Source organism: Phoenix dactylifera, unplaced genomic scaffold, assembly GCF_009389715.1.
Source record: "Phoenix dactylifera cultivar Barhee BC4 unplaced genomic scaffold, palm_55x_up_171113_PBpolish2nd_filt_p 000026F, whole genome shotgun sequence".
In the NCBI taxonomy this organism is placed as follows: Eukaryota; Viridiplantae; Streptophyta; class Magnoliopsida; order Arecales; family Arecaceae; genus Phoenix; species Phoenix dactylifera.
The window spans coordinates 650,774-669,530 of record NW_024067667.1 but is presented as its reverse complement, the minus strand read 5'-3'; the positions used below and the strand labels follow the sequence as shown (position 1 = coordinate 669,530).

At 37.1% G+C, this 18,757-nt stretch overlaps 1 protein-coding gene across 3 annotated transcripts in view; it reads right to left on the bottom strand.

Moving 5' to 3' along the window:
- LOC103716926 (ferredoxin-dependent glutamate synthase, chloroplastic) overlaps positions 1–18,757 on the bottom strand; it is a 46,927-nt gene that overhangs the window by 11,791 nt on the left and 16,379 nt on the right. For all 3 annotated transcript variants that reach the window (XM_008805127.4, XM_026808399.2, XM_026808397.2), the window contains exons 9-17: positions 18,610–18,755; positions 13,707–13,866; positions 9,710–9,820; positions 9,371–9,586; positions 6,237–6,394; positions 3,906–4,035; positions 3,418–3,476; positions 3,199–3,304; positions 1,684–1,780 (exon numbers count right to left, since the gene is read on the bottom strand). In XM_008805127.4, coding sequence (XP_008803349.1) covers positions 1,684–1,780; positions 3,199–3,304; positions 3,418–3,476; positions 3,906–4,035; positions 6,237–6,394; positions 9,371–9,586; positions 9,710–9,820; positions 13,707–13,866; positions 18,610–18,755 — 1,183 coding nt within the window. The remainder of the gene's footprint in view (positions 1–1,683; positions 1,781–3,198; positions 3,305–3,417; positions 3,477–3,905; positions 4,036–6,236; positions 6,395–9,370; positions 9,587–9,709; positions 9,821–13,706; positions 13,867–18,609; positions 18,756–18,757) is intronic.

Genomic DNA, 18,757 nt, shown 5'->3' with positions numbered 1-18,757 from the left:
TATCGGGCCCCATATCGGTGTCACCCTGATACTATGTCGGCACGCCCAGTACAGAGGCCGGTTCGGCGTACCGAGTGTCGGTATGCCTCCTATACCACATAGTACCGAATCGGTATGATACGATATGTTTTGTACCGTCCGATTTGGTACAGTATGGTGTACTTTGATGCTTGGCCCATGTTCAGCTCGTTTCCACCTCTTCTTAGTATCACACAAATTGATTAACCTGCTTAATGACACTTTCAACCCCCTTTCAGATCAAGAGTTTTCACTTTGATCAAAAATTTTTGAGAGAAATCATCAAGCAATTAAACACTTATGTAGTCTCAGATAAAGGAGTTAAACTATATATGAGAGATCAAATGGCAGAGTACAATCCTATGCAACAATTAATTACAAAGTTAATCGGGGTAAAATAGAGTTCCAACTTCCAAATAGTAGAGGATAACATGTGAAAGTTGATTAAAATTATGTGATCCAAAAAGGTTCCAAAGTGCTCACATTTGGATTAGAGTAAAAATAAAACATGAATAAGCAAGGTTAGCCAAACAGGTATCGAAACCCCTGTCGATCGGCTATCAGTTCGATATGGTACCAGTTCGGTACAGGGTGAACCGAGCGGTTCACCCGGGTTCGACGGGTTCATCCCGGTTCGACAGTCCATGATTCAAGCATTTCAAGATATTGAAAAGGGGGGCGAACTGGTTCGAACCAGATGGTTTGGAGTGGTTCATGCTATTTTCCGAAAAACAGTACCGAACCGTGCTGGTTCTGCATTAGTTCGGTTTGGTACGAGATGAACCTGACAGTTTAGCTGACCAAAATAAGAGTTGTAAAAAGAGGATTTGGAAAAGGTTGAGTTAATGAATGATGCGGCCCTTAATTGGAGCAAATTACATTGATGATGCCAACTAAAATTTGATTGAGCTTTGTTATTTTTGGATATTTTGTTTATGATTCTACTTCCAAAGCTAATGACGACAAAGATTCATAATGATTCCTTATGTGATAATTTCCACAAGATTATATAACTCGGGAAAATGACTAAATATGTCTGTTGAGTTTCAATTTACTGTTTCCCCTTTATGATTGTCTTTTTCCTACATTTTCTCTTTGACTTTCTATGCGGAGAAAAACATTTAGAACATTGAGCAATCATAGGTGGTGTTAATATTGCTTATTGTTTATGAAGAATCAAAGAAGATAAAGAGTTTATAGTAAAATCCTCCGTCGTCTGACTAAGCTCAAAGTGAATTAGGTCATTCTTTTGGTTAGATTTAATCTTACAGTGAAGAGCAATAGAATGTGCTTCTACTTTGAAGTTAATATTCCTTCATATACAATAGAAACTCAAGAGACTAAAATATCCATATGACATGAGAGCAATGTAAGTAGTCCTTTTATCCATACAAAACAAGTAGAATGTCTACCAATATAATGGGCATTGCAAGTACAATTCACAGAAGCATCATTCTTCACCTTGTATGGAATATAATCCACATATCATCAATTTCTATAATTTCAGTTTGTACTACAATAATGCTAACCCAATGTTTCTCCTTAGATCAGGAAAAAAAAACTGATTTGGATCGTAGGGCAACAAATAATATTTGACCATGAAAACTATTTGGAAAAACCAACTAACATGTTCTTATGTCAAAGAAGCAGTAAAACAAATACCACCTCCTGGTCGGAATTGAATGAACCCGAAGTTTTCTAGCCTCTTAGCCGTATCCTCTGAGAAAGCCTTCACCCAAAATGACAAGGTTTCCCTTGCCAACTTCAAGAAATAAAAGGACATTCATAAGAAACAACATGATTATCAAGCATTCATTATTAAATAATATTTGCTTAAAGGATGAAAAAAATATTATAAATATTAAGACTGACAACACATACACATGGTAAGCAATATAATGTTACTCTTAAAAATTTATCCAGCATGTTATCATTATATTTTTTGTACTGATTATATTATCATTTGGTCTTGATAAAAGCATATGAGCATAAACCTGAAATTATAAATCATTTTTACATAAAAATACATTAATTTAAGTGAATGATAAAAATTTTCAAACTCCTCTTTTCATTATTAAATTATGATGCTTCAGAGTCATCACTTTCGTTGCATGAAATCTTAGTTTGCTGAACAAAAGTGCAATCAATATTTAGTAAATGGATTCACTTTGTGCATTATGGGCTGTTTTTGATGACTTTATAAAATATTATCTTTGTACCTTTAGTCTTAATTTGTGTTGATGACTGCCTTTTTTCTATATGCGTTTTGCATTGATGACCGTTCCTAGAAGGCCTTCTTTTTCTTTCCAGAGAATTCATCAATTTCCATATTGCCAAATTATTTTCCACTACTAGCTGCTTGGACTGCTTTTTTTTTAACCTGATTGGAGCTGAATATGCTACACAAAGCATCACTTCATAAATATGTAAATGAAAGATCATCACAAACATGCATTATTGACTGTTCACATCAATTACTAAATACACAACTAGTATAGTTCTTAGCCCTTATATATCATGTGAATGCACTACATAATGTGCTTGTAAAATGCCTCGTCATATAAAAGTCTCCCACAGGATTAGATTAACTTAACCATGAGTGGTTTCTTGGACAAGAAAGATCTCATTGATAAACTAAACACTACTCTCAAAGAGAGGAAAGATAAAAGGACATGTCAAAACCAATATAAAATCCAGAAGTATGATACCAATTGAAATGAGCAGAATATATATTATCATGATGCTATATGTATCCTTTTCACCCCTCAAGAGTGTTTTGATCTCCATCATACAAGGATTACCTGTCCTTTTGTTTCATGCATTATTGCACCAAAAGAGACAAAGTATGTCTTTTTGTGGCTTCGGATATGTATGCATATATGTATATCATAAATAACATGATCAATGTGCTATGTATTCAGTGGATGCACTGCTCCAAGAAAAGTGACCTTACACTTGATCATGTTCATATATTTTAATTTATTCTGATTATATGTTGCATTACAGAATGAACTTGTTTTTTACAGAAAACAGAGCAAAGACAAGGTTATTTTGCATAATATTTAAATCCATGCAGATACACCATTTTTATAGCATATACTGGAGTTTCGAAATCTAAAAGGTAGCAGTTTTAGCATGTAGGCGCAAGAGCTTAGAGGTTTACTAAGGTGTATCAATCACCTCATCAAGAGTTAGTCCACCTATTTTTGATACACTTCCACGAAAAGCAATATCAACAATGTCTTGTCCAAGGCCATAAATTTCAAATATTTGTGCCCCACAGTAACTGGAGGAAAGAAACAACATTGAGGAGACTATTGATTAATAGGAGTATGATTAGTATAATTGGTAAAACTGAAAATAAACTCAAAAGTGATTTCATCCTATCCTTTCACAGGCCTTGAAAGCAATGAGATGCCCATCTTCGAAAGAATCTTGAGAAGACCAGATCTTACAGCCTGGAAAACAAAATATTTCACCAGCATTAGAATACAAACAACAGCAAAGAAAGACTTGCCAAAATATATAAACAGAACCATTTAGCAAGAAACAAAAAGAGAACACATACTAATATAACAACAATTTTAATTTTTTGTGCTGTAAGAAAGTGTAGTCCATTTGAACATCGGGACAGAACATTGAAGATTAAGGCAGAAGCATCAACTTATTGATCTATTGCTAATAAATACTTTGTTTACCAAACGAAAAGAGCCACAAACAGGAAACAGAAACGAGAACCCTTTAGACAGCATTTAGTTTTCGCTAGAATAAGAAAATTATGTATCCTATATGCATAGGATACTTTTGGAATGTGCCCTTCAGAACTGTCTTAATGCAAAAGTGATAAGCAAAGATAAAATATTTTCACCTGCAACAGACATACAAACCTTGCAAAAATTCCTTTGAGCCTGCTCGATTGTTACAGTAGGCATCTTCCCATTCCGCATCATATTAGTAGTTTTTGTGCTCAGCCTCCACTGGCGGCATGTTTCTAATGCCAAATATGGGCATACCGCACTAAGTAACAGGTGAAACAATAGAGTGTTAACAGAAGTTGTCATGTGAGCATGGAATGCATTAAGAAACTCAATAACTGATTCCTCTTTCATGTATATATTGAAAAAATCAAAAATAAACAAAAGGAAACTAGAAGAAGCAGCAGCAAGATCCACTACATTATGGAATGGCATCGGATTTGTTAATTTATATCAATGAGAGAAAATAATAAGTTCACTATGCAGCATTAATAGCCCAAAAGTTGGTCCACTGCTGCGCGAGATCTGCAACCTAAAGTTGAATGTCAGAAGCGGCACTTCTGTACTGCAAAGTATTGATTACTGTTAATACCGGCAGAGTCACCAGAGGAGTAGGATCGGTTTTGGGTTCTCCTACTTAGAGCAAGAGTTTGAGTCTTTTGCTTGATAGGAATAGGATTAGCATTGATTTATTTAATATTTGGAGTCTTTAAACCAAATGCAGGAAGGTCTATAACAAATACATTTGTTTTTATTCATGGCATTTAAGTAGGCGCATTGAAGTCGGGCAAGTGGGATTTAAAGCTATATTATGTGGACAGTCAATTTCAAGTGTAGAATTAGGCATGCACATCAAATCCACTATAAAGGTGGTGACGTGTTGTCTTGGTGGCTGGTGACCATTTATCACTCATGAATGACTTAGCAAATAAGCACAAACTCAATAATTAAAACATACTACCATCTAGGAAACAGAAAATGGTTTGACTGTTTAAGACAAAGGAACTCCTTATCAAAACATATGTAAAATGTTCTGCAAATATAGACCAGAACTTGCAGGAAACTTTAAGCCTCCATCACACGACTCTGAGCTTAAGTATGTTGCTAAACACTTGAATACTTCTCAAAGCTCATTGTTGCAGCATTAAAACCGAAGCATTTACCTTACTAAATTATTGTGGACTCACAATAATGGCACTACAGCAGACTAATTTAAGATGGATAAGATGGATTCACAATTGGCAGCAGGGTGTATTAGCTGAAATATTTACCAAGTCTCCAAGGTAAGGATTACATTGTCTTACATTTAAAAGACAATAAATTAATGGGGATTTCTAGCTTTGAGAAAGGCTGATTTGACGGCATGATGGCTAGGTAGTGGCTAGTACTAGTAGTTTTCAAGACTTGAAAGAAGTACTGTATACAGATGATGAAAGCCCAAGTGAAAAGTTTCTTCTAGGTGATGATGCTCAACAATTTAGTTTGATTTCTAGCAATTCATCTCTAGTAATTTCCTAGGTCTCTATACCAGTGGGACTCTTGCCAAATGGAGTTCAATGTTATTAGCGAAATCAGGAGTTGCTTGATGATGCCCGACAGGACTATTCAAGGGTAATCACAAGTAGCACTAGTGGCTGATCAGGACTAGGGAACAACAAAATATTGACACCTGCTGGCTAACCACAGAACCTTTAAGGATTTTATATGAATATGTAAACATTAATGACACTCTATGACAAGCTAAACATTAATGACACTATATGACAAGCTCGAAGGTAAAAGGTGATAGGATATATATATATATACACACACACACACACACACACGATCACAAGAGCATAAGAGAACTTTCTCATTGTTAGAAATTTAGAATACTTTCATGAGATACATGAACACACTGCTTGAGTTTAGGGCTGTCAAACAGATCAGCTGATTGCAACCAGCTCACTTTTGGATTGAATTTCACCTCAACTTTGGCTCATTCGACTAGTAAAAGAGCTGAACATAAGCTAGGCCCAGCTTGATATAGCCAATTTAAACAAATTTATTTTGGCATTAATACATACATACATAATACATTAATGCGCTCTCAATCTTCTTTCCAAGGCACCTGATCCTTCCTATTGCAAAATTTTGACCAAATAAACTGACATGTACCACGAGATATAAATCGAACTTACTTCAGGAGGCGATGACAAAGTGTTCAAGATCAATAAACTTATTAGTTGTGACAATTATTAAAATATTAACTACATTTATATTTTTTATATAACCACATAAACAATTCACAATTTCTCGGCATTATGGGACAGGGAAGTATAAGAAAAACTCTATCATGAACCAAATCTTTCTACTAGCTGTTACAGACTGCATGAAGTTGATATAAAAGTGATAAACAGATAAAAATTACAAGTTTTACAATTGTTTATTTTTTAAAAAGAAGATGGATATAGAAGATGAGACCTGGCTCCATATCCAATCAAACATGCAAATTGATGGGTGCTGAAACACTGAGCAGTATCAGCAACAATAGAAGCTGACATTCGTAATCCATTTTGAATCAGATGCTGGTGGACAGCACCAACAGCAAGAAGTATTGGGATAGCAGGACGAGTTGGTTCCTGACAATCATATACATCCAGTGATTTACAATGAGAAAAAAATTGCTTACACAACCATCCAGAAAGCATAAATATCGAATAACAACAATTATATAATAGGAAAGAGCCCTATGCACCCTTTTCCCATAGGAACATGAAACACAAGATGTGTCAGCAGAAAGGAATTTATATGACTTATCCATGGGAAACATTAGTCAAAAATGTGCATGACACTCAACATAGCACACTAAACATTTCATTTATGAGATAATATGTACCAAGGAGAAGGAATCTGCATGAATTAATGAAATTTTGTTATAAATTCAAATAAAACAAACATATTTCTTCAACATGTGCAGCAAAATGTGGTTGTGGTTTTCACCAGAGCAAGCCATAAATGTTAAACATGCTTCTCCTCAGATAAAAGGGACAAGGAAGTTATTTTTTGACCTATTTCATGATACTACTTGACAATACAATGCATAAGATCTTCTGGTCCACAATTTCATGATACCAGTTGCCAAGATTGAGTGTATATCATTGTGGAACCAGTCAGAGGCTTGCATGGTAATTCTACCATGCTGCATCATGCAGATACTCAAGAAAGCAACTTTGGATGCACTACTTTATTCAATTTCATTCTATCATAGACCAATTTTAACATATACTAGTTCTAGTCTTGTGTCAAACAATTTAGCATTGTTTTTAACAAATTCCTAGAAATCTAGCCCCATATTAGGATATAACACTAAACAATCATTTTTACACCATAATAACTTAAACAAGCTATTCAAATTTACAGGTTAACATGTGGTGGGGTTGTCACGTTGGTCACTCGCCACCCACACCAATAGGGTCCCTCACCAACATGCTACAGGTGTGTGTATGGATAGTACAAGTATTGCAGGGCACTCATATACTCTCATTTACCTTAATTTCCAGCCTTTAATCAGATGTAGAATGATGGTTTTTTGTCATTACCATATCCAATCCATGAATCGGTCATTTTGATCATCGAAAAAGCCCAAAAAAGGAGGGGGAAGAAAAGGTTATCTCCAGACCATCTGGAATCAAAACATGAATGTTCAAGATGGTTGAGAATGAGCTTGGAAGGGGAAAGCAAGGTATTGAGCCTGCCATTACATCAGCTTATATCTGCATATCAAATAGTATGAAGTATGAACCGTGTAGAGTCTGTAGACACTAATTAGCAATATCAGTCAATACAGATGGTATACAAAGGTGTCAGATCTTCATATCATGTCTATAGCGTGCTAGTTTGGTATGCATCATAGGATACTGTAAGGTATGAACCAGCAGGCTAATCCCTGGCATCTGCCTTCCATCAAAACCCTTTCTATTTGCAGTTTTGCACTATATCAAAGCTCATCAACTGGAAATTTTCTAACTATTGCAAAATTGGAGGGTTGTTCATAGTTGCATGAGCTTAAATTGTGAACAATAACATAACCTTCTAAAAAACTGGCCTTTAGGTTTTAGGGCAAGCACCTGTCTTGCCTAAAGTTGCCTTGGCAAGAAATTCAACATCAACTTCACGTGCTGAAAGATGCTCAATCCCTCTATGGAGTTTCTCTAAACTTCAAGTTTAGCTACATAATAGACCCATTTTGATTACATAATTGACAACAATGATGAATTGCATATCAGCATAAACTTTGCAAGCTGGCCATCACAGCATTGTGTTAGAGACATAAGGCTTACTATACCACACTATGCAAATTGAGCCAGTCCAATACAGCTTGACGCTTACCATGAGAGGGTTATACATAGCAGCGAGTATGCAATGCACAAAGAAGCTCATATAGTCAACATCTTGCACTGTATCTTATGGGTTCCAGAGAAAGCATAACAAGCTCAATCATTTCCCACTATTAACAAAAGGAGAACAGCCTTGGATCTACAATTGCATTATGTTCTAAATGGAATTAATGTGAAATTGTGTATGATAGGATTGCAATGTATACACAGCTCGAGACGAAATTACGGAGAAATGTGACCAATCTACATGTTCCTTTAAGATTTATGTTTGAACTTGGTGTCTGTGGCGTTACCGCGTTAGACCCACAGCACAGTTTGTTGACTTAACCAAATTGAAAAATAAAACTTACGTCCTTTACGTTTTTACCTTTCTTTTCGCATAAGTTTTCGTATCCAGAACTATCAACATAAAAAAAGACCCAGAAACTTGTGCCTTGCCTCTCTGAAGGACTAAAACCCTAGTTTTGTATCTACACCCCTTACAACAAACTGTAGCACAATATGACAAGTAGTTGCAGACTTCAGACATGGACAATTATTAAGAGACCCTAAAGCCTACGTCTTGTTCTTTTGATTCCTACATAGGTCCAACACTCCGATTTTCTATGAAATTCCATTTTTTCCTTCACCAGCATAGCTTGTTTTACATACAGCTGGTGAAGTGAGAAAATTATGGGGATCTCATTGGTTTTTCTGCTTCCTAGAATATGATACATAGAAGCATGGCTTCCTTGGACACCAACCATGACTAGCTGTACTTTCATATTTTCAAAGTTCAATACTAGAAATATACCATGTCTGTTAGTTGCATTGACAATCATTGATCTAATGTTTAAAAATTGATAATAATGAGAATTTGTCAATTGGAACTTTTATTCTTTATTTTCCAGAAGGGCATCAAGGCCACCTTGAACCCTGTATTGGGGAAAAAAACATCAGCACAAAATCTTGGATTCTTATCATGATCACATATCTAGTAATGATATTGGTATAGAACTAAAGAAGTCCTTTTCCTGTTAGCCCAGTAACAAATTTTGGTCATAGATCATCCAAAAACCTCCAACCCACATGATGAAAGGGAAGAAAGTCTGAACTCTACTTGAGAATTTGCAGAAATTATGAAGAGAATTTGAGCAAAGTAAATTGGACTATACCTGAAAGATTAAATAGAAAAAAAAATGCTGAACATAGTAATATACATAGTAAACTATTGCTCACCAGTTCCTCAGTACGGTCAGAAAGAACAAGCAGTCGGGAACCATTTCGAACAGCTTCATCAGCTGCTTCACAGATTTCCATTAACATTCTTTCCAGTGAACCATCTAAACCATTGCAAATATCAAAATATGTTGGCAGTACTTGAGGCTTTAACATCGAGTCCTTCATCAATAAATCAAGTTCCCCTTCATTCAGCACAGGACTCGACAAAATAACCTGAAAGATACAATAATATCATAATAAGATACAAAAACACAATAATGTTTTATCTAGAACAGGATTCAAATAAGATAAGAAATAATTTTCAGGATATAAATTTAGTAATTTATCATGACATACCTGAGCAGCATTCTCAGGTCCAACCCCTAAAATATTTCCACGTTTTCCAATATTGACCTCAAGAGACATAACTAAGCCTTCTCGGAGGGGATCAATCGCAGGATTTGTAACCTAAAATGATGACCATGTTATAAGAACATGAGTACAAGCAAGAAATAGGAAATAAACATTTTTACAATATTTGGATCAAGAAATGTTGTACCGCCCTGAACCACATGGTTCGAGATGTATTGAGCCATATCGGGGGCGGACTAGCACGTTTCCGCCCCTCGGTTCGAGAAACTAGCAAGAAAGGGGGAGACAAGGAAGGAGAGGAAAAGAGAGAGAGGCAGAGGGAGGTAGAGGGAGGGGGAGATGGAGAAGGAAAGAGAGGAAGAGAGAGAGAGGGAGGGAGGGAGAGGGAGAGGGAGGGAAGGAGGGAGAGGGAGGCGGAGGGAGGGAGGGAGAGAGGGGGGCTTTCGAGTCCCCATTTCCTTCGGTGCATGAGAACAAGGACAGAGCCCCTGAAAAAAATAAAAAAAAGGGCTGGAGCCAAGGTTCGCTGTACCGAGCGTACCGTACCCGTACTGATGGGTACCGGTATAGGTACACCAATGTCGGTACGCCTGGCGTACCGCATACCATACCGTACCGACACTCGGTACGCCTATATTAGTGTGGCACCGGTACGGAGTTCGGTACCGGTACGGCGAACCTTGGCTGGAGCCCTTGTTTCGTTTCAAATCAAGGGCTTCACCCCTATTCTCGTACACCAGAGGTTATGGGGGCTCAAAAGCCCCCTATCTCTCCCTCTCTCTCCCCCACCCTCTCCCTCTCTCTCCCCCTCTTTCTCTCCCTCTCCCTCCCTTCTCTCTCTTTTCCGCTCTTTTTTACACTTTGGTTCCCATTTCGTGAAGGAAATTATTTATTATTATACGGATTAATATATGCAAATCACCACCAAGTAACACTTATAAAAGGATCAATAAAATTGATACAATGATGTGTGATCATGTGTAACAAGCTATTGAAAGCAACTCACTTTTGGCTTGGAATTGAGCTCGTTATTCACTTGCTTGATGAAAAGCTGAATGCAAGCTGAGTTTTTGAACTACAAATATATGAGTGACACACAAGCCAGGCCAGCTTGCTTGTACTCGTTATTGTACCTCGAATTATAAAAAGCACATATTCATAACATATACAATAAAATTGTATGTTAATACTTATAATTAAAGGTTAACAAGTTTTCATGTGAAGCATGATTTATCACAACCATTAGACCTCAAAACTTATGGCTACAACATACGTCTGCTCAGAAGGATATGAGGTGTCGGACTTATGATCTATTGGCTCATGCATTGGGCCGTTAGATAAGAGTAAAGGTGAAGGCTAAATCCTAGACTAGCGCCCTTTTCATTCCACTCCCTTCAAGGCTCCCCCTCCTTAAACCTCAATGTCCAAAGTTCTCTCTGGCATCTCCTATCCCACATCCCATCTTCCTATCTCCCTTTCCCTCTCCCATTCTCCTTGAATTTGAACTCTTGATAGCTTGAGGACAGGTGGTATCAAAATAACAATTTGATCTCTCCAAATATCACGATGCTCAATCCTATTCCAAGAAGGAGATCCGTCACCAGCCTACAATTTTCATGTCTCAAAGATTCAAGAATAGCAACACTGAGTCCCTCTTCTTCTCCTTCCTTTCTCTAGAACTAAATGCCTTCACTCTCTCCATCCCATTTCACCTTGGACATGTTTTTGGCCCTTCTTATATTCCCTTGTCTAAGATAACTAGACCCCAAGCCAACAAATCGAGACTTGAAACCCTCAGCATTGTCAAACCTACAACTTTGTCAAGCCAAAAGAGCTAAGATTGAGTTGGTTCAACATTAAATGAAAAAAATCTTGAGTTAGGAAGACCTAGCTCAACTCGATCTAGAGCCAAGCTCGAGATAGCCACCTATAAATTTGAGCCAATCTTGAGATGACCCCATGTAATGACTCAAGGGCCTCACCCTAAAGGCTGGATAAAAGTTCTTGATTGGTGTCCTTGGCCCTGCTTAAGTCCCAAGATCTCCTAAACACACACCCGATGTGGGACTAAAAAGATGTCTATGTGGGTCCTCGCACACTCTTCCGATCTAAGCTCTAGCACCCTTGATAAGGAAAAGGTCCAATCAGAAACACTATGATGGGCTTGTAGTCAGACCCGAAAGGGCCTACAATGTAGTGTCCCCTAGGGGCCATGGGCAAGTCAGCACTGATAACATTTGTAAGTTTGTAACACTTAGGAACTCACCCAAAAGACTAGCTAGAAGCTATTATTCATACTGAGGTTTTAAATATCGGCACCAAATCGTGCATCATTTTTACATCGAAATGTATGGTATCGGTACTGATAGTACGTATTGAAATTAACAAATTCTAAAAAGTTGAAAAAATATTGGTACCGGCCAGTTTCAACAGTTTTTTGAAACCATGATTTGGACTCCTTGGCCTTATTTAAGTACCAAGACCTTTCTAGCGCACAAACATACACCCACATGGGTCTTAAGACTCTTAACACATTTGTAACGACCAAGGACCTTAAAAAGGTTAGCCAAAAGTTATATTTTGGGATCCTTAGCACTACTCAAGTACCCAAGATCTCGCACAACCAATGCAGGACCAAACCCATGCCTATCTAGGCCTTCAATGGCTAGCTCATGTTCACTTGTTTGCAACCCTAGTCGTGTAGATAGTAATTGTGTAAAAATATTTTCAAGATCCATGAAGTAACAATAATGTCCCCATGCTAAAAAACTAACTATAACCCTAGATAGCACTAGGTGGCACATGCATGGTATTAGTTGTGTGCCAATGCTTGGCACAAAGCCCTACCAAAGATTGCCTTGCCTAGCATGGCACAATATGGCATATCATAGTAATTATCGCGCCACATCAAGTTGGCACACCACAAGCACATGATTCCTCAAATTAAGAGTAGTAATGCCACCCAAATAGATGGTTGTAGTTATGGCCTACCAAAGGTAGTCATTTATGCATGAGGCTGTAAATCTCAATTTCCTTGTACAAAAACACTTTTCTTTAAGAAAATATGCCCCTTCATATTCACTTTATAACAAATGACGAAGAAATAAAAAAAAATTTAATTACAGAGTTTATTTATCAAATCTTTTGCAAACAATTATTATTGATGGCATAATAGCCATCTAACAAAAGCTCCTTCATGTTAAACCACATGAATCTTGTTTGCTCAGAACTAGCATGAGAATAACCCGAAGATGAATAAAAAAATAAATTTGGTTTCAATGTAAAGTATAACTGTATAGGCTAATACAAAGGAAAGTGTATATTGTGCTCTATATTCACCTAGCATTTGGTCATTAACGAGATCAATGAAAAAGAGGAGGAAAAGAAAGGAAGAAAGAGGACATTTTTCTTCTATGTAGTAATGGATGAAGATGTATATCTCATATTACTTTGCATATGTGCCTTTATTCACCTTAATGACTCTTATCTGTTGTGTTTTTTAATCAATGCATTCCCTTACTTTCTCAATTCCCTCAACTTACTATTACAGATTAATATAGTAATAGATTATTTAATGTTGTTTTTTTTTTTGAAGATTGTAAAACATCTTTATTTTTCCCCTTTTTCTAGGTGTGTTGCATGTGACCAGGTAACCTGTAAGATACATATTGAACTTGTGTATTAGGATAGATTCCAACAATTAAACATGTCCCAGTAATATCAATGGTAAAATATACAATCATTGAAGCAAGAAGCTCACTCCAAAGTAGCAACAGTGCAAATATTTATAAAATTTAGATGACTTCAAAAGTTAGGATGAATGGCAATTTGAGTATAAAAACCAGTCTTATAGTATGTTAAAGCATTATTTATTTTAACAATATAAATAACAAACTCACATTAATCATCTCTTGTAGTTAGTGGGCAGACAAGGTCATACTAGATTAGTAGGCTTGCTTCATCTGAGGTATATCTAACCAACCTGAGCAAAACGCTGCTTGAAATAGTCATAGATCATATGTGGCTTCCGAGATAGGGCTGCTAATGGAATATCATCGCCCATGCAAAATGTCGGCTCCTTCCCCTGGGAGGCCATTGTTTCGATGACCATCTGAACATCTTCACTTGAGTAGCCAAATGCCCTGGTTTAAACAATGCAAATTAGTTCAGGAAGGGGACCATTTATTTGAAAACAGAAGGTAGATGATTTAGAAAGAAAAGTGAATTCAGCCTTATCAAAAAGTGAATTCCAGTTTTATCATTAAAAAATTATAATAACCTAGCAGTTTCACACTACATTGAGCTAAAAACGTCTTCTTACATTGGCACAAACATGCATATGAGATGGAAGAGCATTTTCACAAGAATATTATATCCTAAAATAAATCAAGTTATCCAAAAAGTGATGCTATAACATCAAGAAAACACCTTATTACATGGATGCAAACAAACAAGCAGGCATGCATGCAAGGGCATGCTCAAAATGCATGTCTAATTAGTGCACAATTTCACTAACAAGCACCAGCCAATGCACACAAATATGCCATGAAGATGGAAAAAGGATGACAAGTGATGGCATTTTAATCTGAATTTCTAACATACTTGGAAATTTGGAATATAAAGGTCTATAAATACTATGTTATAATGCAGATGACAAAATCAAATGACCAATATAGAATGCATGCGCCGTAATGTGGTACTTCTCAATGGTAAAGCGTGAAATTGTGTCTTACCTGATATGCCAAAGAAAACAAAATAACAAACAGATGATGGTTTGAAGCTGATGGGAAACAAAGATGACAGACAATGCCTATGAAATGGTATGACGTAATTGAAGTGAATGAAAAGGCATCAGCGTTGGAAGTTTGTGGTGCGGAAACAAACTAGCATCACAATCAACAATGTACAAGCAAAAAGTCAGAAAGCCCAAGAGGCCAGCAAGTTGATAATAGAAGATCAGCTTATGCAGGCTCATAGTGCTCACCATTATTTGACTCCAACACCAAGTGAAGCTTAATAAGGGTAGGAAAAATTGTGTCTTACCTGATATGCCAAAGAAAACAAAATAACAAACAGATGATGGCTTGAAGATGATGGGAAACAAAGATGACAGACAATGCCTATGAAATGGTATGACGTAATAGACGAGGATGAAAAGGCATCAGTGTTGGAAGTTTGTGGTGCAAAAACAAACTAGCACCACAATCAACAATGTACAAGCAAAAAGTCGGACAGCCCAAGAGGCCAACTAGTTGATAATAGCAGATCAGCTTATGCAGGCTCATGGTGCTCACCATCATTTGACTCCAACACCAAGTGAAGCTTAATAAGGGTAGGAAAAATTGTCATCTCTATCCGATAACCATATTTATAATGATCAAACTTTGTCCCAACTATTTAAGGCCAGCTATATAAATTCTTATTTACCAATCATTCCTGCTAAAAGCTACTTTTGGTTATGTCGTAAGTTCTTTTAAATCTTTTCTCATCACTTCCGTCAAGGTCTGCTGTGCGGGAACCGGGACCCAAACCGATTGCCTGGCAGCACGGGTCAATATGCCCCTGTACTGTTCTGTGTCGGGCCCGTACTGACACGTAGAGGAGGCGGGAAAGAGGGAGAACGAGAGAGAAGAAAAGAGTTAAAGAGAAGGAGGGAGAGGGAGGGAGAGAGGAGGGTGGCAGAGGCCGGCGAACCGTGCAGAGGAGGCGGAGCCCCTCCTCCGCCTCCTTCACATGGCTCGCCAGACTCTGCCACCACACGGCTCGCCGGCCTCCACGGCTCTCTGTCGGCCGGCCTCCACCTCTCTCTCTTCTTTTCTGTCCCTCTCCCTCCCTCCCCGCTCGCTCTCTTTTCCTCTTTTTTCTTCTTCTTCTCCCCCTTTGTCGACGGTTTTTCATTTCTGTTGTTGGAATCGTCCTGGTCTGCAACCGGCACGACTTGGTACGCCCCAATCCGGACAGTTTGGGATAGTTCTGCCGACTATTACTTCCGTCCTACATAAATTTAAAACTTCTCATTCTAAAATTTTAAACGAAAAATTAAGCACCTCTTCATATAAACTCCTCACTTTGCACAGGGAGCGAATGAGGAAGGGGAGGCCCTTGGTAAACCCTAACCTTAATAGCGGCCCAAGAGAAAGGGAGGGGGAGGAGGAAGGAAGGGAGGAAGAGGGAGGCACTTATCTAGAAGGGAGGGGGACCATCGCGAGCGGCCGGGGGGTTGCGAACAGAGGGTGGGGGTTGGAGGGGCGGTTTTCGCAAGCAACCCGAGCTTTCGAGAGAGTTCCGAGCGGAGAACTAGGGGCGTTTAATAAAAAACCAGTCTTGTCTCAATTTAACATGCTGAAGTAGATTGATTCCTAACCGGTCTAGTTCGATACGCCCCGAACCAGCTAGTTCGGCACAATTTGGTGAACCATGATATGCACTCTATATGAGACAGCTCCCAGTACCTTTCTCACTTTTTTTTTTAATCATAGTACCACCAGAAACCAAACGAAATGAATTAGTACTGGTTAGAACCGCGTGGTACCACTCGGTTCGGACCAATACAAATCGGTTCTCATACTGAACCAACAAACCAGCCTGATTCCCCACCAGTACTATAGGTCGATTTTGCAATCCTTGCCTAGGCATGCATAGTCCAATAACACTGTAAAAGAATTTTACATTTCATCTAGCCATTCAAGATAATGTAATTAGTCAAAACATATAGTCATGAGCTTAAATTCAAGAAGGGCTCCATATTCATTTTCATTTTCATTAAAGTTGCAACTCATATACTTGGCTTTCATTATATTGATTTTTAGGTCAATAACTTCCAGATTTCCTTCCTAACTCCAGTTAAGCATGTAAGTTTGTTCTCTTCTTATTAATCAACATCAAATCAAAGAACAAATATTATAGCACAACTTCCTAAACACTAGCAATAAGTTTTTAATCAAAGGTGTCCCAATGAACAAGGCTCCCACCACTACAGAGTCTGGAGAGGGTTAGATGTATGCATCCTTACCCCCACACACGAAGAGGGTATTTTCATATTTTGAACCCATAACACCCAAGTCAAATAGAGCAACCTTACTGCTACTCCAAGGTCTGCCCTTTAGTAATAAGTTTATCATGATTGATCTAAAAATATATTGCTTGCCATTGACTCTTGGGGTACGCTTGCTATGATTAAAAATTTACCAGCCTTGCCAGAACTACTGCAAATGCATTTCATTATCATAGCATCGTCCTCAACATTTTTAATTTAATATTGCACAGAAACTTTTACCTTAATGCCCAAGAATTTACTTCTTGTGCTACTCTATCATATACTTTTGAAAAATGGTTCTAACAACTAATGGAGAAACTAAAAGCCTTCACATAATAGGGAAAAATTGACAAAATATATAATTAATATCAGCCAATCAAAAAGAGTGGTATGGTTTTATTTGTCTCTAATAAGATAGATATATGACACAAATATAAAAAAGAAAGCACATTTTGACAAAAAAAAGAATCAAGAAGCTGGTCTTATTAAAAGTTACTAAGGATATAAAACAATGTAAAATATCGCAGTTTCAAGGAATGCTCTTAGCTCTGAAACTAAGACAAAGTGTGAAATAGTTAATTTTGAGCAAAACCAATGAAAATTAGGTTTGGTTTCTGAGTTTCAGCTGAAACAAACATATGAGGCCAATTTTACTGTTTATATGGCTATTTATGATTTCCATTTCTTCATTTATCTAAATGTTGGGAAGCATTTTCCATCAAATAAACTTAAAATTTTACATGTTGAAGAAGATAGGAAGCATTTCAACATTAGATTTTAGAGGAATTTGGAGAAAAGTAAACAATTTATAAAGTTCGCCTATCCTAGACCTCAAGTCTCGTGAATGTTTAGCTCCACTTGTACTATATTGGCACAAAACAAGGAAACAATAAATGGCCCTCTTACCATGATTTCTGTTTTTCCTTTTTAGTGGAGACATGAAGCCTCCAATGTCCCAAATAATAATAATATACTTTAAAAATGTTCTCTTCACTTATTTTATTTTTTTATGTATCTATTTCTTCCTAATTTCTAACTGACACTTTGATGCATTTATTATTTTTCAATTTCACAAACCAAAATTGGAACTGAAAATACTGAAAATTACTAATAGCAAAATTTATTTTCTAGTGACAAAACTGAAAACAAAATTGAGTTTTTGTACCTTTTTAGAGATGCATGTTAGAAATAAAAAAAAGATAAAGAAAAACCAGAAAATAGTTATATTAGGAAGGCGTGTCCGATATAGATAGCAAGATAGGATTGTTGCAATAACATGATCAAGCAAAAAAGTCAAAAACAGAAGAGAATAACCCATGTCCTATTCAAATACAATTCAGCAGAGTGGAGTGGTTATTAGACTGCTATACTCACAAAATACATAGAAAGTACAGAAAATAGTAAAAATATGCACCTAACAATGAAGAGCTCATATACAGCCAACAAATTCTCTAACTACAACATGACCAATGATGATGATGACAACGATGATGATGGGTACGAGGACATCTTTGGACAGCTAGATTGTAGTACAAACTACAAATCTCCCCATGCTAATTAAAATTCAGAGAAGATACAGAAAAAAAAAGGCAATAGTCAATTAAGCAGCTAAAATGAAATCAACAATAAAAATAACATTTCCTATTTTGATTGACCCGTGATGCTTTGTTTAAATCTATGACAATGCCCTCATATAACAGCAAATCTCAAAAGCACATACACAATGATGTTTAAAGGTTGGATGAGGCTGGGCCATTTCTCTTATCAGGGGGCAGGGGAAAAAGATTTTCAAAAGTTGAATATCAAAGTTGGAGCAATCAAGGAAAATTAATAAAACAGTGGCCCTTACTGTTGGTGTCTTAATGCCATTTCATTATCCATAGCAACAGAACTGAGAAAGTTGACAGGTTTCATAATGCGCATATTTTCAGTCAACCATTTTCCATAGGGATTTGCTGCAGCTATTCTCTTTTTAACATCTGTATTTTCATAAACCT